Below are 19,332 nucleotides of genomic sequence, written 5' to 3'. Positions count from 1 at the left end.
CCCCCATGTTTGTTCTTGACCCCAGACCCTGTGAAAGCCTCTGTCCTGGCCTCAGCTCACAAGGTGGGTGTCCAGTGGATAGACAGCTGTGGTGAGTACGGGGAGGCCAGGTGCTGCCCCCACAGCAGGGGCCGAGGTCTTTGGCTGGTGTCAGCACATGGACCCATTCCCCTCCGAATGCTCATCTGAGTGGGGGGTGTGGCACCAGCAGTGCAGGGACAAGCCAAGGGTGGGAGAGACAGGAGGCTGGAGAGTGGACAGGGCTCTGAAGGCCATGTTGAAACTGGGACTCTGTGTTTTAAGCAGGGAAGGGACCTGGTCAGATTTGATCCTCGTCCTCACCTAGCGCTCAGTCCCCAGCTACTGTGGCAGGTGATACTCAACACTCCCTTGGTCTCTGCCATTCCTCAGGCCTGCTCTCTGAGCTCCAGTCACACTGCAGATCTTTAAGTTCCTCCAAAGGGCTGGTTCTCTCCCGTCTCTGGGCCTTCCCGTGAGTTTTCCCTTCTAGGATTATGAACCCACAACCTCCACTTGGCTGATGCCTGCTCCTTCCTTAGGGAGCACGTCCCCGCTGCCTCCCCCTGGGGCAGGTGACTGATGGCCCCTTGTAGTTCCCCTTTGAAATATTCTCCTTACTTGTAATTACATGGATGGGGCGGATAGTCCCTATTTTTGTGGCCTAGGAGCCTATTTTGTATGTATAGCTACTGTACCTATGTTTTATTTGGGGTACAACCCCTCCTTCACTCTCAACCTATGTGCTGTGGGTAAAGGTGACCCCTATCCTGGAGGAGCATGTGACCTAGTCTACACTAATCACTAGAGTCCATCCCCCTTGGCTTCAGTGATTGGCTCAGGAATGGGCAGGTGGTCTAAATAAGCCAATCAGGGCTAAGGGCACTCAATCTGTGAATATTTGTTTGAGTTTTTGGGATCATTGACTCACTCACTTCTAATGGCCTAAGTTGGTAATGATATGAACTGCAGGCTGCCTGGGTCACCATGACTTGCCTGAAAATTGAACCAAGAGGGAGCAAAGGAAGAGATGGTTCCTAGTGACAGCATTTAAGCTTTGAATCAAGCTGTTCCTAAAGCCAACTCTATCCTTGCAGGCTGTAGTTATAGGAGCCAGTCAATTCTCTTTTTATTTTTTATTTATTTAAAGACTTTATTTATTATTTGATGGGGGGGGGGGCATGCACAAGCAGGGGGAGCTGCCCGATTCCAGACTCCATCCCAGGACCCTGGGATCTTGACCTGAGCTGAAGGCAGATGCTCAACTGACTGAGCCACCCAGGCACCCTCAATTCTCTTTTTTTATTGTTATGTTAATCACCATACATTACATCATTAGTTTTTGATGTAGTGTTCCATGATTCATTGTTTGTGCATTCAATTCTCTTTTTAAACATAGACCTGTTTGGGTTGGATTTGCTGTCAGTTGCAGTTGCAATAATATAAATGATAACCTTGGTCTATGTTGTCTTCCTTTTGCCATGAAGGCAGGGACTATGTCTGTGTCCCCAGAGCCTGGTTCAGTGCCTGGCCCATAGGAGTGTTTAACAAATGAATCAAGACATGAAGAAAGGGGTCTCAGAGCTTCTCCAATCCCACCCCTTCGTCCTTTCAGACTTGAAAATGAGGCAGTGGGTTGCGGTTCTTTGTGGGTGATGATCTTGTTACAGAGTCCCATTGGAACTAATTTTCATTAGAGCAGGGAACTCAGACCACAAGAAACCAGCCCCTTACAAGTCATTGCCAAAAGGGGATCTGGGAAAGATCTGTTGCCCAATGAGATTTTTAGAGTGCCTGAGTTCTACTGTCAAGATTTCTTGGGTGCCTGGGTGGCTCAGTTGGTTAAGCGACTGCCTTTGGCTCAGGTCATGATCCTGGAGTCCCGGGGTCAAGTCCCGCATTGGGCTCCCTGCTCAGTGGGGAGTCTGCTTCTCCCTCTGACCCTACCACCTCTTGTGCTCCCTCTCTCAAATAAATAAAAATTTTTTTTTTTTTTAAAAGATTTCTTTGGCTTACAGTTCTGAGAACTCTTAAGAATTCTCTGTGAATATATATATCTGTATCTGCTTATGTGAGTATAAAGAAACTCTAAAAAGATATACAAGAAACTAATAAAAATGATTACCTGTGGAGTTGGGATGGGGATTGGTTCAATGAAAGGCAAGTGGAGGAATGAGGATTTTTATATTGTTTGAATTTTGAGCCATATGAATTGAGCCTTTTCAAAAATTAAGTTAAAAAATGAATATCCATGAGTGCACAACCACTAGGAACCATTATCAGCTTTTAACAGCTGGGGTGGGGGAGGATTATTTATCAGCTTGTTTTTCAACTTGGGGAGCTGGTTTCAGTGGGGGAGTCCATGAGAGTGTGGACAGGAGTGGTTTGTCTTGGTTGAGGGAGGGGAGGTGGAAAGAGGGGACCATCTGGAGAGTTCCGGCCTGGGCAGGTCACACATCTGACAAGGTGAGAGTTAAGAGAATTAGGCCAAAGGCAGGGGTAGGGCATCGAAGATACTCTTTCCTAGGGGCCCATCTGCCTCTGGCTGGACTTGATAATTTCCAAGACTTCTCTCATCTAAAAAAGTTCTTGAAACCATTATCTGTGTGTCTGTAGGCATGTCAACTTTCTGAGCCTGTTGACTTATCTATAAAATGAAGGGGCTGGATTAATGATCTTGTCTGACGTTCTTTCCAATTCGGATGCTCTCATTTTAAGATGCTGTCTTCTCTCCTTGCAACCTGTCCTAAAGCCCTGCCCCTGTCCAGAAAAGACACAGGTTATAATAACCAGGGAACAATACATGTACCTTCAGGACATTAACCACTGAAGAGAGCTTGGGATTTAGAGTATCTAGCAAGGACAGTCACAGGTCCTTCCTGTGTGTCGCTGTTGCTCATGGAGGTTAAGTGGACGAGCCAGCACGTGACGATTTAGCTAACTGTGCTGTGACGTGCTTCCTGCCATGCTCACTCTGCACTTCTGGGGCTCCCTGGTAGACCCTCTCATGCCCTCCCGATGCAGCAGAGTCCTTCATGGCCGGTGGACACCTGCAGAGCTGAAAACCTGTGCTGGTGACCATGACCCTAGGGAGGCTGCAGTCCTTCACCTCTGAGAGAACAGGGAAGGCCCTCACCTTAGAAGCATAGTCGTGGTAGTTTCTGTGGTTATGTCAGTGGCCAGGGGGCAGCAAAGGGGGTACAGGTAGCATTTGGGGATGACTGGAAGAACCCAGGCTAATGTGTGGGGCTGGATGATGGACGTGGACCCTTGGGCACAGGGTCTGCTAAGGAATGGGAAGACAGGAAGCCCGGGGGAACATTCACCAAGGGCTCAGGTTTAGATTTTGATATTATAGCAATAAATATAGGCACAGGGATACAGGGACAGGACTGAAAGGCGCCCTGTCCCTTAAAACTGGCAGCTCCTGGCCTGCAGTTCTTATGGTAGGTCAAAAACAGCGGCAGCAGCTCACAGGTAGAACAGCACGGGGCTGAAGATGCTCTTCAAGCCCTGTAGAACCTACTGCTTATAATGCCCTGTTTAAAAAAATATATATACATATGTATGTATGTATATATACATACAATTTATAGAACCTACAGTGCTTATAATACACTGTAAAAATATACACATATATACATACAATATATATATTACACATTACATATATGTATTACATATCATATGTATGTAATTAAATTCTGTAATCTCATGTGGCTTATACTTTTCTGTTCATATAGTAATTTGCTCAATGTAATAGTTTAAATGCTCTGAGAATTTTGGTGATCATGTTTTGAGCGTTCATTTTCTGACTAACTGTGAGGCACAGCCCATGGGGATGGAGGCCGGGCTGGCTCTTCTTTGCCAGCAGGCCCTGTGAGGAGATCGCTGGCCCCTCGGAGCCCTCCTCTGCAGATGCTGGGCTTGAGGTTGCCCAGGCAGCCGGCAGGACTCCATCTTTTTCTTTGTTAAGAAAAAAAAAAAAAATTCAGTAAATGTCTCATTCACCCATCCCGAAGGATGGGCGCCAAATGAACAGTGTTTGCCTCTTGGGATAGTGGAAGGACTTCTGCCTTTTTTATAGATCGTGGTGTTTCAATGCACAAAAAAATGAGAGTTATGAAATGATTTTTTTCTTTTGTGTTTTTCTGCACCTTTAAATAAACAAAATTAAAAATAAAACCCAATCACTGTATTCTGGGAATATTTGTGCTGACTAATCATGCTCGAAGGTCATGGAGATACGGTTTCCCGGTCTCAGAAAGCCTGTCAGCACAAACTCACTCACCCCTGTGGCTTCCCCAATTGCCTCTGCCAAGCCCGGCACCCTGATTTCCCATCTTTTGTAGGAGGTGAGGAGTCCTTTCATGGCTTTAGGTCCACTTAGATTCCCTGAAGTACTTGAGGAGTCAATTTTTGGAAGGGAGTTATTGAACTTGCTCCGATTTTCTTCCAGAGGCGGGGCCACAAGCTCCAGATGACAAGGGCCTCCGTGTGGAGAGGGTTGTTCCATCCCTGGTAAACCGGATCTAGTGCTTGGTGCCTCTCCTTTTCTCCTAAAAACAGACAGATGGTTTAGACTACGGAGGGTTTCTATTTTTGGCCGGAGAAGAAACACGGAATTCCACCACTGCAGGATGTCGTTAACAACAGGAGGCGGACTGACGGAAAATGGAAACGGATGATGTTTTACCACAGTGTTATGCGTGCTGTTCCCAGACCACAGCCCAACAAAGACATTTTATCCGGTCCTCAGTGCGGGTCTGCCCCCTATGGGCCAGATTCTCAATTTATTAGTTTCATCAAGTCTGGTAGGGCTCAGAATGATGGGTCTTTTTTTTGTTTATTTATTTTTATTTTATTTTAGTTAGTTAGTTTATTTATTTATTTTTGACAATGGGCCTTTTTAAATCCCTAAGCCCTCAGGGCAATTCTTCTCCACTCTAATTAGCTGTAGCTCTGTGAAGAGTTCTTCAGGCCTCAGGGATGGTGGAGTTGGGCTCAGAATGTGACTGGATGACTCAACAGCTGACCCGAAATTACAGTAAGAATTTTTAAACTGTAAAAGGGGAAGTTTAGGCAAAATCCTTTCCTTTCTGTCTGGGAGAAGTATGTTTCTAGCGCAAGTACCGACACATAAGATGAGCACTTTCCATTTTGGTCACGTTATAACCAAAGATGAGCAAATGCAGGGTGTCCTGTGTTGAATTTCACTGGGTTGTGAAGAGCCTAAATGTACTGATTCTGCCTGTAGATGTCTGTATTTTGACGTTTGGTATTCACCAGAGTCAGACACGTCATGTAAAAGACTGATTATTATTATAGTTCCTTAAGAAATAACCCACGTTTTATCAACTCTACTCCTGTGTGATGACCAGCGACTCTGCGCCTGCTGGCCACACACGGAGCAAGGCCAGGCAGGCACTTTAAGTGAAATACACCTGAGATTTGAAGCGCCCTTTAAATGGCTCATTTTGGGTCTGCATATAACATGAAGCTTAGTGGTGGTGAAATACGTTTAAGGCAAAACAGGAAGAATGCCAAAGGAGAAAACCAATCTAGGATTGTGGCAGGAAGTTGTCTTTAAGGTATGCACTTTTATATTGACAGAACTTAGCAGAGAATTCACACTTCCTAAGTAGGTACTATGAGCCAGGTATCATGCTAAATGCTTTCCACGGATTATTTCATTCGTTTCCTCCCACCAATTCTGTGAAGTAGGCGTTCTTACAATCTTTGTTCCACTGGTGGGCGAGAAGAGGCTCAGGTAAGAGAAGTGACCTGTGGAACATCACGTACCCTCAAGTTGTAGGGTCAGGATTCAAATCCAGGCAGTCTGACTCCAGGTCTGTGCTCCTAACCTCACCTACGATAGCAGCTTATTTAGGGCTCAACCTTGCTGATCATCAGGGGCAAAAGCAATGAGGGGCTTGGGGCTCCTTCCCTGAGGACACGGTGCTAAGCTTCATTAGTGTACACATCTATGCCTTTGCAGGTGGGGTCATGAAAATCCCTTCCTTCTTAGTCCCTGGGTTTATCACTAGAGCTGGTAATTTGATTAAATATCCAATGTTCTTCCATAAAAGCTGAGTGCAGAGAAGCCCCAGTAGTCTTGAGTGCATAGTATGCAGCGGAAGGAAACCTAGGCCAGATAGAAGGGACTTGGAAGGTGTTGCTGGGTCCTTCCAGGCACCAGATGTTGAGGGGGAAGACGATTGTAATATGATATGCCTCAATCTGCTGGGGAAAAATCTTGTTTAATCTCCCATCCCTCAATAAAAAATGTAAAAAAAAAAAAAAGCATTAAATTCTTTGAGAGTAAATCTTTTATAATTTTCCCTACACATCTTGTGGATGTCAATTAAAAACAATCTTTGTGGTGCCTAGGGGGCTCAGTCGGTTAAGCGTCTGACTCTTGGTTTTGGCGCAGGTCATGATCTCATGGGTTGTGAGATTGAGCGCCACGTCAAGCTCCCCGCTCAGAGGGGCATCTGCTTGAAGATTCTCTCCCTCTGCTGCCCCCCCTTAAATAAATAAATCTTTAGAAAAATCTTTAATATAAGAACTTACAATGGCTCCTAAGTAATGTACAATATCTCTATTGACTTAAAATTGTTTTCAATCTACTTTCTGGAGTCCTGATTTCTACTTGATATTATTAGTAAGTGCTTCTCTTTGCAGTGGAAGATGGTGCCAGTACTTTGTGGAGAGCCACATGCTCTGAGATGCTTCTCCTAGTGGGAAGGATTTGCATCGTTTACATTTGGAGGTTGCAATTCTTTCCCATGTAAGGTGAGTAGGTTATGATGGGACTCAAACCTTAACACCAGCATCGACACTAAGAGAAACACTAATGATGATATATTCTGAACCCTAAATGAAATACTCATTTTAGAATGATTACATCATGAAAAAGACTCATGAAAGTGTTTAATCCTAGAAGGGACATTAAACATCACCAATTGTAAGCTCATATTTTTATACTGGCAGTAAGAGCTTTTAACAAATAACTATTTCTTTTTTGAAACAGATGAGGACAATAAGCCCAAAGAGGAATGTGATGTGCCCAAGATCCTATTGCTACTAGTAGATATCGATCCTGACTGCACACTGGAATAACTGAGGTTTTTTTTGTTTTGTTTTATTTTTTATTTTTTTAATTTTATTATGTTATGTTAGTAACCATACAATACATCATTAGTTTTTGATATAGTGTTCCATGATTCATTGTTTTCCTATAACACCCAGTGCTCCATGCAGTACGTGCCCTCCTTAATACCCATCACCAGGCTAACCCATCCCCCCTCCCCTCTAAAATCCTGTTTGTTTGGAATAACTGAGTTTTTAAAAAATATTGATGCTCGGGCCACATCGCAGACGGACTAATCAGAATTTCTGGCCTTGGGCCTGGGTACTAGCACTTTTTAAAGCTCCCAGGTAACTCGCTCTGAAGCCAGAGTTGAGAACCACTGAGTTAGATATCTTGTCTTGGGTCATCAAATCCACCGTAGTCTCTCATTCCTCATCCCTGAGCCCATGGCAGACTTGACTAGTAGATTATGGAATGCTTTCCTGTTGTGCCTAACCTGGCCTCCTCCTCATATTGTTCCTGGAAGCTACCACCTGTCCATCAGCATTGGGTGACAACCTGAAACTTAGCTATACCTGGGCACTCACTGTACCTTGCTTCCTCTAAACAAAATTATAGAAAATATCTGAAAGTATTATTCTGGTAAAACTGGGATCATACATTCTCATAGTCTGGGGTTTTCATCTCTTAGTCCATTAGGGCTCTACTGGGGAATACTGGGGTGAAAGCCCTGGATTACTCAACTGAGGTTCTGCTCTAGCTCATCCTGCGGAAAGCAACTTCTCCTTTCCCTCTACACAGATGCAGTTGGGTTGATCTAAGTTTGCATCCTAATCTGCTATTTACAACCTATGTGACTTTGGACAAGTTCTTTGTGCCTCAGTTTCCTTAGCCGTAAGTAAGAATAATGATGAAACTATCTCATGTGTTCATTCTTCTTGCCTTTCTTCTGGTATTGATCTCTAGCAAACTGAAGCCTTCTTTATCCGAATCCTCTTGGCTCTCTGATAACAACTTGTTCTAATGAACAAATTCTTTTTTTTTTCTTTTTTAAAGATTTTATTTGACACAGAGAGAGAACATGTGCACAAGCAGGGGGAGAGGCAGGCAGAGGGAGAGGGAGAGGCAGGCTCCCCGCTGAGCAGGGAGCCCCATGCAGGGCTCGATCCCAGAACCCTGGGATCATGACCTGAGCCAAACGCAGACGCCCAACCAACTGAGCCACCCAGGTGCCCTAATGAACGAATTCTTTTTTTTTTTTTTTTTTAAAGATTTTATTTATTTATTTGAGACAGAGAGAATGAGAGAGAGCACATGAGAGGGGGGAGGGTCAGAGGGAGAAGCAGACTCCCCGCCGAGCAGGGAGCCTGATGCGGGACTCGATCCAGGGACTCCAGGATCATGACCTGAGCCGAAGGCAGTCGCTTAACCAACTGAGCCACCCAGGCGCCCCATGAACAAATTCTTGATAGAAAGGGTTGGTCCTTAGGTCTTACTCACTAGTATTCAGAGGGCCTATAATGGCCTTCTGAAGACAATGACTACATTTCAACACATTTTTTTCTTGGGTACTTTGTACTTCCCTAGCCAGAGATAAGCTTTGAAGTTTCCTAACAATCTGGATTTTATTAGAATCAATTCTATTCAAAACTGAGAGCAAAGGGTGTAGACTGCTGACCCAGATGCAGCAAAGAGTCCAACAGCCTGGGTCACCACTCAGGGCCATGAGACTATGTCATGCATGGAAACCACCTTGTTTCTAGTTGGAACCAGAGTTTCAGTTAGATCCAATCCCCCAGAGCTCTGATCCCTATTGTTTTTTGGTTGAAATGTAAGTTCCTTCCAAGCTCTCATCTCAATACTGCTCCATTCTTCTTAGCCATCTCTTGCCATCTCCTGCTTCCCCATCTTCTCTCTTGGCCAACTTTGTTCACCATGCCTTCTGGAATACCTGTTCTATGGTGAACTCCACATGCCCTCCCTCTGCCTTAACTGAACATGGCTTTCTTGGGAATGCCTCCTTGAGGTCCTTTCATTCTCAGAGTGTGGGATGTCATTCTTAATCCCCTGAGTTCAACAGGTGAGGATATTCGGTCCTCCTGGAGGTAGGAGAAAGTAATTGTGAACAGTAGCACCACACACATTCATGTCACTCAGAGAAAGTGTTTGTCAGTCTTCTCTCTCAACTGCTTCTTCCTGTTTGCTCAATTTCTATTCTAAGGGATATATGGGACGGGTTACCTAATTCAACCCTACTTGCCTGGGCAACCTCATATCTTACCACTCCATTCCTCCACATTCACTATAGAAAAGCAAGCCCCATCAATTTACTTGTCATTCTTCTAAAACATTAAGACAACTTAAGAATCATCTTCTACAAGGAGGAAGAACCCTCTTCTCTCCCAACCTGATTTAGATGCCTGTCCCCTGTAAGGACCTTGTTTACTTCTGAGAGCACTCATGGTCGCAGTAGTAAGTGTTTCACTTCTTTCCCCCACTGACTGAAAGCTCTAAGAGGATGCAGATATTGTCTTTTTGAAACCCAGGTCTCTCTGACCCCAAAATCTGGGCTCTTCCCCATGACAAGTACCTTACCTCTCAGTGTATGGATGTACAACACTGGGTCCACAAGTTCTTTTAAGAGGAACAGTATTCAATACCATTTCTGGGGCGCTTGGGTGGCTCAGTCGTTAAGGGTCTGCCTTCGGCTCAGGTCATGGTCCCAGGGTCCTGGGATCAAGCCCAGCACTGAGCCCCACATCGGGCTCCCTGCTCAGTGGGAAGCCTGCTTCTCCCTCTTCCTCTGCTTGTGTTCCCTCTCTTGCTGTGTCTATGTCAAATAAATGATAAAATCTTAAAAAAAAAATACCATATCCTAGTTAGAGGGAAACATGTGATTAAATCCAACTCTCATTTTATACATGGGCCCAAAGACACAGTGGCTTACCCATAGTGCCTGAGGAAGTTAGTGGCACAGCTGTCCCAGACAGTTCCCCCTAAACCACTGAGAGATCATTCAAGACTTTAGAGCTTGAAATCTAAGCTTCAAGATGAATATACTAAACACACAAATAATTGTAATACAAGGTATTCTATGAGAAGTAGAAAGTTTGAAATCAGATGAAAGGGGGAAAATCACATCTTCAGGCCAGGGTGGCATGTGTGTAGGGAAGGTACCAAGGATTTGCATAACAGTTCTCGACCTTTGTGGTCTCAAGACCCTTTTACACTCTTAAAAATTATGTGAACCCCAAAGAGCTTGGTTTTTGCAGTTCTATCTATTGATATTTATCATATTAGAAATTAAAACAGAGAACATTATTTAAGACTATTAAAAATAATAAACCCATTACATGTTGTCACATTTTTATAAAAATGATTATTTTCCAAAACAAAGGTAGTGGGAAGAGTGGCATTTTATGTTTCTGCCAATCTCTTTAATCTCTGACTTAACAGAAGATATCTAGATTCTTATACCACTGCTGTATTCGCTCTTCAGATCTTGTTTTGGGTGAAGCCTTAGAAGAAAATTCAGCCTCATGCAGACATGTAGTTGGGAAACGGAAGAGTATTTTAATAGTCTTTGCAGATACCTGTGGCTCTTCTTCAATACTACATCAAAACTTGGAAAGTGCTAGTTTCTTAAAAGTTAGTTGCACTGTGGAAACTGAAATCATATCAATGAACATTAGTATTCTGTTTCATTAAAATCCATTGGTCTATCTTGCATTTTAAATGCATAGTTTTGTAATATCATGCATTGGTCATTTAGCAATGCTGATCTGTTGAATTATACAGATCTTCCAAATATTTTCACATTTCATTATATAATAGAATGGAAAAAAAATCACTGGTTCATATCACCACTAGTCTCGTCAGGGAAGTCTTTTAAGTACTGGGGAGGATGTCATACTCAAAGTGGTTGATACATTTTCCAGAATTCTTATTTTTGCTTGAAGACTTGAATTTTTATCATTGGCAAAAACACTGTCAAAGTTATTTTCCTGGATGTGACTCACTTAATTTTCGAGAAAATGGATGCCAAATATTCAAGTCTGAATATGTATAGTTTGTTCTTCTTTCATGCAAAAATGAATTCCATGAAAAAAGTGGTTTGTTCAGCTCACAACTCCATTGCACAAGTGCTTTTTGTGTAGTCCCCATTTAGTCACACAGCATACGAAAAAGATATGTTCTTGAAGGCCCTGACTAATAGTAATTTTTACTATCTTTTTCAAGGATATTCTTAAGTAAAAGTGGCTTTTTCTACTGCCAAGTGCCCGTGCCACTACTTTGAATCAAGTTCAGTAAGGTGCCAGCAGGTGGATCCACATTTGCACTGTCAGAATCAATGTCAACACAGTGAAAAAGGAAGTTGATGTCTTAGCGTTATGCAAATAGGTTTGACCATGTGGACCCTCTTTTGTGGGGACTCCCCTGAGAGTGGACAATGCTCTGACAACTATCCAAGGTACAGGCTTTGAAAAATGGGTCAGATTTTGATAGGCTAAGATGAGGGAGAGTAGGAACATCAAGAAGGCAGTAAAACGTGAGGCGTATCTAAGGAACAATGGGTAGGATATACATCTGGTTGGAAGAGGAGGGAAGCAGAGGCAGATAAGCTGAGAAGATACCTGGAAAGGCCCAGATGCCGTCATGACCATCAATTAGGTTTAAACCAGACAGGAAGAGGAAGCTAGGGTGAGTGGTTTTTTGTCTTGTTTTCAGTTTTTGAAAGCTTTAGTTTCAAGTTATATAAAAATAAAGCTGGCCATGTTTACATTTACTAGTTATAAAATAAAAATGAGAGCATAGCTGCTTTCCTCATAAGTAATGTTTAGGGAATGAAAAAATAAACATGTTGTCAAATGCTTTGTTGTACCAAACATGCTGCACTATTTGATTTAGACAGTATTATTTTCAGAAGGAAGAAGAATGAGAACATTTATTAAGCATTTATTGTGAACTAAACACTATGATAGTCACTTTTCATATAATGTAATGCTTACACAAGCTTATAAAAGAGGTATCACCATTCATACAAATGAGGCAAATGAAGCCCAAAAAGTTAAGTAACTTTCCAAGGGACATGACTGAACTCTGATTTGGTAACATTTCATATTGTCACCTATTATCTCAAGGCATTTGGGGGGAAGTCTGAAAACAAATTTAATTATCAACCACATATATATCTATATATCCATATATCCTAGCAACCTTTTAAAATAGGGCACAAAATATTGCCACAAACCCAAATAAATATATCAAATCTCTAAAAAGAGACTGCATATTTTGATTTGTTTCCTTCAAGGACTATTTTAAACAATATGTAAAGCTGATTACTAGTAGTAAGTTGACTGACAGAATTTTGTTAAAATATAACAACTGAAGGATGCCTGGCTGGCTCAGTTGGTAGAGCATGCGACTCTTGATCTCTGGGTTGTGAGTTTGAGCTCCACGTTGGATGCAGAGATTACTTAAAAATAAAATCTTAAAAAAAAAAAATGTAACAACTGAGAAAAGTCAGCATTTGAATGTTACTGCTAAGCTCATTGCAGTACTTATTGGATATAAACACCTTTTTACTGCATATTTTAAAATACCAGATCATGAAGAAAAGGAGGGAAAGCAATTCAAAATCATAGTCTGATGGCATCTTCTCTGACCCAAGAGAAACAAGGTGCCAAGTTTACTGACATCAATATACAGGGTCTGGATGTAAACCGCCATATCTCCAGGGCTCATTCTTCCTGCACTTGGACTTGCTCCTTTGAACAGCAATGCTCCAGAAGCTCCCCGCACAGTGTGCTTGTGTTTGCAGCCTGCGTGAGGAGGCACTTTGGAACTAGTCCCCTGGTAAGCCGCACGCAGAAACCTGGAACCAGTGGAGCCCACTCATAACCCGGAGCCCAGAAGCTGAGAAGACGGTACCATTGCCTCGGTGGCAGACTGCTGCCTATGAATGTCTTTCCTCCCTCATTTGAAGCCCTCTCCCACGGGAATCCCAGCACTCCCATCAGGGATCTGACCCCCATGGTTTCCTGACTCGCCTCCACCTGTGCCTGTAGGGGCCTCAGCGACTCCTGTACCAAGGAGCATTACGGCTGCCGCTCCACCCGTCTTAGCAGCCACTGTGTCTATGGTTGGAAAGCATCTGGGAACAAGAAAGAATCATCCAGCCTTAAAGACTAAGGAAAATGATGAAAATTGTGGTCCTAACACTACTTTTGTCGGTGACATTTCTGAGAAAGCTTCAGACATGCTTATAAGATAACTCCTTGCTAAATGTGGCTTGGTTTTGAGCTGGAAGAGTACAAGGTGCATCTGGAAAACTTCAAGCCTTCGGATTCTATGGGTACAAGGAGCCTGAATTTACCCCTGTGCACTCAGGTTATGGCATGACCTGAAGATTGGAGAGCAGAAGCTACTTGTTAAAGTTGATGCAAGGACAAAGGCACAACTGGGTGAATTTGGAAAGAAAAGAAGAAAGCTTCTAATGGGAATGCCAGGCCAGGAACTGTCACTAATGATAAGAAGCCTCAGAGGAAGAAACAAAAGAGATCAGATGATCAAAGGAGCCTTTGAAATTTTAATACATGAATACTCCAGTGGACTCAATGCCCCCCTCACAAGAATCTGACTCTCACCCCAGGAAGAAGGAGAAAAGAAGGAGGACAGTTTCCACACACTTCTAGTGGCTCCACTGATCAATTATCCACTTACCACTAAGGAGGATATAATGGCTATAGAAATGGAAGAACACAAAAGAGACCTGATATCCCGAGAAATCAGGAAATTCAGAGACACACACAAGAAACTGGGAGAAAGGCAACAAGGAAATGGAAAAAGAGACAGGATATTGATTAAGGACAGAGAGGAAGAGAGAAGGGATGTAAACGGGAACAAGAAAGGTGAGAATGGGAATGGGAAAGGGAGAGAACATGAACCAAAGAAGGAATGGGAGCAAGAAGGGCAATGGGACAGGGATCATGACTGCTATTGGGAAAGGAGCTCAAATCGGAATAAGGATGGCAGTTGATCGAGAGGAAAGAGCAGAGATCATGAAAGGGAATGAGGACAAGAAAGAATGTGAATGGGAGGCAGAGAAGACAAGAAGCAGGACTATGAAGAGGATGAAGAAGATGCAGATGAACAAAGAAAACCTGAACGAAAACTCTGAGAGAAAGAAGCTTCTTACCAAGAGTGCCTTCAGAACTGGGAAAGCAGAGACCAGAAGAAAACTTGGGAGTATGAGAAAGAGGCTGAAAGAGAAGAGAGAAGAGAAATGGCAAAAGAAGCTAAATGACTAAAATAATTCTTAGATTATGAAGACATAGATGACCCCAAATATCACAGAGGAAGTGTTCTTCAGCAAAGGGGGCATGACAGGGAAAAGGAAATGGAAGCAGATGAATGGGACTGAGGAGAGAGAAGGAAGAACTAGAGATCAGGTAGCACTTCTGGATCCAGATGCAGAGCTCCAGAGGCTGGAACAAGAGGCTGAGAGGATGCGGACAAGTACATGTAAAGCAAGAACCAGAACCAGAGGATGAGGAAGAAGAAAAGCAAGAAAAATGAGAGGAACCCATGGAAGAGGAAGAGCCAGAGCGAAGGCCTGTCTCAAACCAACTCTGAGGCCATCGGCTCTGCCCCATCCGTGTCCTCTGCCGGTGGCAATGCAACCCCCAACGCTCTTGGGGAGGAGTCTCCCTGTGGTATTATTATTCCTCATGAAAATTCTCCAGACCAACAACAACCTGAAGCGCAGAGACCAAAAATAGCACTAAGTCTTAAATGGGGTGCTTCCAACAGTCCTGGTCAGCCTCATTCTGTAAAGGGAAAGAAACTTCCGGTAGATAGTGTTTTAACAAATGTGAGGATGAAGCAGTGATGATACACCATGAAAGAGGAAACTGATTCCCCTGGATTACTGTGAGGATGATAAAAACGCTGCCAAAGGCACTGTAAACACTGAAGAGAAGCACAAACACGTTAAGAGTCTCATTGAGAAAATCCCTACAGCCAAACCCAAGCTCTTTGCTTATCTCCTGCATTGGTCTATTGACAGAATGACGGACTAGAACATGGATTAATAAGAAAATCATAGAATACACAGGTGAAAAAGGAGCTACATTCATTCATTTCATGTGTTCTAAGGTTATCGCTCACAGTTCACTTCAAATAATTTTAGATGATGTTGCCATGGTACTTGATAAAGAAGCAGAAGTTCTTATAGTCAAAATGTGGAGATTATTGACATATGAAACAGAAGAAAATTGGTCTTGTGAAATAAAACTCTTTATACATTTGGAAAAAAAACCAATGCTCTTTTATACATGCATGTACACACACATTTAAACTTACGGCATGTTTCTCCTCTCCAATGTAAATAAATAAATTCTCTGTTCAACTGGATGGTCTGAAACTCTTTTGTTGACATTTTAAAAGAAATTACCAAAATTATTTCAAACTAATCCCCATAAGAATATTTTACTATAAAAATAAAAAAGTAACTAAATACAGAATAAAGCTATTTATTATTTATTCATTTCTAGGCAGGATAAGGGTCTGAGAGTATAATACAGTTCAAAGAAAGTAGCTACCTGGCTTGACAAAAAATAGATAATTGCTAAAGTAGAAAATTATTATAAATATTAAAAACAAATAGGCAAAACCTCTTGAAAGTTTTATAGACTTTACATTTTAAAATTATAGTTCATCAGAAACTATGATTTTCTTCTGCATTGTTACTAAAATAGTCTCATTTTGGCTTAAATTTCCACTGGTAATAATTTATCCATTTGTATATAAACATAATATTCTTTCTACATTTTAGATTAAAAATTATACAATATTAAAAACTTATAAAGTAAATTGCTAACAAAAATGTGAACTCATATGTACATTTCTGACACTGGGGAATTATGTTATGGAATGCCAAACATGAGCAATGTATCCAAGATATAGGATAGTAATGAAATAATAAAAGAGAAAAACATATTTTCAAATTAATGATTTAGTAAATTTGCTCATTTGAATAAAGAGAAAACATCACCATTCTGACTAATGGTCTCTCAATCAAATCCCCTTGTTTCTCATACAATTACACAGAGATAAAATTTTAGGGAGTAAAAAATTTTTATTCAAAGATAAAATCTGTAAACATTGTCAATACAAAAATGTAAGCATCTGCCACTGTGAGTTCACTATGGGTTTTGTTGCAATGCTAGACTTACTAGAGTCAGTTTTACAGGTAAGCAAATGTGTCACGCCTAGGAAAAGGATTTTAATGGCCGGTCTTTCTTCTTACTTAAGTGGTGTGACTGGAATGGATTCAGCATAAGACTAAGCAATCACAACTTCACTTCAATTACTCCCTTTCAGCATGCCTTGTGTCATACATTTGAACTATATCTTAGACACATGCAATAAAGAGCTTATGGCAGATTGGAAAGCCCCCAGAATTTTTCCATGGTGCTGGGAACTGATAATTTTGAGGTAACTGATTTCCTGAATGTGCTGCTATTGTAGGGTTCCTCCAGTCTCAGAGATGTCAAGGAGGAGCACAACAGATTACCTGTTGGTTCCACTATGCTTTATTTCTTTTCTCATGCACTCATCTAACAATCAACATGTCAACCTGATCCTACCAGAAAATCAACAGGCTGCCTGAGAAAATATTTTACTTGCTGTTCACTTGATGGGATTTTAGCCACTGAAGGCTAGAGAACTACTTGGAAAAAATCCAATAATGATCTATCTATATTAGGATTTTTCCTTATGATTATAGGTACACCAAAAAATTTTTTTATATATAAATGAATACTTACTAAACTAGCAAACTAACTTTTGATATCTAAATGAACATAAGGAGAAGAAATAAGCTAAAACTAGAATATATACTTATCATTATTGTGCATAATATCATTTGGAGTTACTGAGGTAAGGTCAATACAGGCAGTGTTTTCATTTACAATAAACCTGTGCTCCCCCAAATCCTTCAGTTAGCCACTGCTCACATGGTTTCTGCCATGTCTAAATTCTGATCTTTGGCAACAACAGATCTGACCAGAGGAGATGCAGGAGTGACCTCTCTGCACTGGCTGGCTTTATCCCCTTTAAATGTTGTAAATGAGGAATATTTAGCTAAGTGTATTAGCAGTGACTAATATTGCAGTTGCTAATGAATGGCTATATATTTGTATGAAACTCCATAATAAAACTTCCATTTAACAGGAGATAGGCTAGCAAAGAATTAGGATAACTTGCTACCTTACTTACTAAGTGAAATGCCCATACATCAAAAAGAGATAATTCCAAAATGTTAAAGCACATTATCTTCTCAAGTCCATTAGGTCTTTGAAAATCTATACTATATAGTCATTAAATGAAATTTCCTGTCTTTTTCCAAAGGGCATGATACTGCTTCGTACCTCTTTCTAAATATGTTGATAATTACTGGAGACTGCTCTCATTGTATACATTTGTCTGAATACGAAAAGTCTGCATTCTTAATGTTTACCACAAACCCAACGAAGCTGATGATCGGTCTGAAGGTCAGTCAGATCTTCAATAGTTCTCCAGCTACACTGGCAGGCATATGCCCGTGTTCCTTTCTTCTTTACCAACTTTGTTCTTAACTTGTGGAACTCTGGCATGTTGTTCCTGTTAATAAAAAATGAAGAGTGGCTTTGCTCAGAGCTGAATGACTTAAAAAAAAAAAGTTCTCATTGCTTTATTTTCCTATCTTTACAACATCTGAACACTAAACAACCTTGGTCTTCTCACCCAAACAACAGAAGATAGGCTTCTGTGTTCTTTCTGATGGTATTTCCTTGGTATCCAGTGCTTTTGAATGGCAATCCTCTAGGCCTGTTTATTAAAGCTGTCGTAATAGAACACAATGAACTAAAAGGCTGAATGAAGAATTACTGATTTGTCCTGTCAGAGATGACACGATATGAGAAGAGAGGGAGAGGTATGGTGGTACATTTCCTACCTCAGATACTCACCTATACCATATTCTAAAAGCCCGCAATATGGCCAATGGAGGGCGTATAAGAGGCATAAATAGGCTTCTGATGGGTTAACTATAGCATTTTTCATTAGAGAAAAAGTGCCTGTTATTTCTATTTGTTGAACTAATATTGTATCTTTCATTTGTTTCAATGATATACTTATTGGCAAGATATACTATTAGCAACAGAATAAACGTCTATCCTGTGTTAAATGTCAATAATGTTAAAATAATTAAATCAATGGGCGGGACATCATAAAAAATGATAACCATCTGACTTGATGCTACTATAAAAAAAGACTACAGAAGTTAATTTAAGTTTAATGAACTGAAAATCAATTATGATTTTCATGATAATCCATGAACTGAATTTATGTAACTATTCTGTGACAGGAAAAAAAGTGAAAAATTCAAAATGAAATGATGAAAAAATACAAAGCAAAATGATGAAATACAGTATGAATATTAAAAAAAGAGACACAAACGCTGTCACTGCAACAGAAGGCAGGCTACAAAGTGCCCTCTGGTGGCCGATGGGCACCACACTCAGTACTGTATTGTACAAAATAAGGCATAATTTAGGTTTGAGCCTAACAAAACCTAGATTTTCCAGGCCAACTGTTTGATTTCAGTAAACCAGGGGAAGAGATGGATCATCTAAGCTTTATCAGAAAGAAAAAAACTCCACAAAATGAATACTAAATGTTCTTTATTCAATCTGCAATATATCGTGACAGATTTAACATTTGATACTTGACTGAATCCTTAGAGATTTTATGAGTAGGAATCATGAATAGCCAGGAAACTAATTAATGCATTTCGAATTGTTTTTAGGAAGCACATATCTTAAAAGCTTAGAAAAATAATTTTCCATAAACAAAATGATTTAGTAGGAAAATAAAAGCATCTTATTTAGCTACTATGGCAGGATGATCAAGTATAGCTTATACTTCTTTTTGAAAATTCTAGAACTTGTCAAAGCTAGGATACACACTTCCCTCATTTTTAAGATAAGGACAATAAAACAAGCCTATGTGCAGACTGATACCACTAAAAATAAATGGCTCCCCATGTTCTGCCAGGCAATTAATGGCACCCTGCAAGTCTTTTGACTTGCCTTCTTTGGTGACCACCTACTTGTACTTTCCTTCAGCTATTACTCCCCACCCTCCTCAAGTGTTTCATCTTCTCCCCACTCCTTTAC

General features: G+C 41.2%; 1 protein-coding gene and 1 pseudogene across 3 annotated transcripts in view; one reads left to right on the top strand and one right to left on the bottom strand.

Moving 5' to 3' along the window:
* The first annotated feature begins 7,153 nt into the window (after window positions 1-7,153).
* LOC144381836 (RNA-binding protein 25 pseudogene) lies at window positions 7,154-15,521 on the top strand (annotated as a pseudogene). The gene is made up of 2 exons (XR_013447775.1): window positions 7,154-8,005; window positions 12,718-15,521. The product of XR_013447775.1 is annotated as an RNA-binding protein 25 pseudogene (transcript).
* Window positions 15,392-19,332, bottom strand: part of CFAP418 (cilia and flagella associated protein 418) — a 25,204-nt gene continuing 21,263 nt past the window's right edge. For both annotated transcript variants that reach the window (XM_036085179.2, XM_036085178.2), the window contains one exon: window positions 15,392-17,776. In XM_036085179.2, the coding sequence (XP_035941072.1) occupies window positions 17,623-17,776 (154 nt within the window). In that variant the 3' untranslated portion in view covers window positions 15,392-17,622. The remainder of the gene's footprint in view (window positions 17,777-19,332) is intronic.

This window comes from Halichoerus grypus, chromosome 5 (genome assembly GCF_964656455.1).
Source record: "Halichoerus grypus chromosome 5, mHalGry1.hap1.1, whole genome shotgun sequence".
Taxonomy (NCBI): domain Eukaryota; kingdom Metazoa; phylum Chordata; class Mammalia; order Carnivora; family Phocidae; genus Halichoerus; species Halichoerus grypus.
The sequence above is the reverse complement of the archived record's forward strand: the minus strand, read 5'-3'. Positions and strand labels throughout refer to the sequence as shown.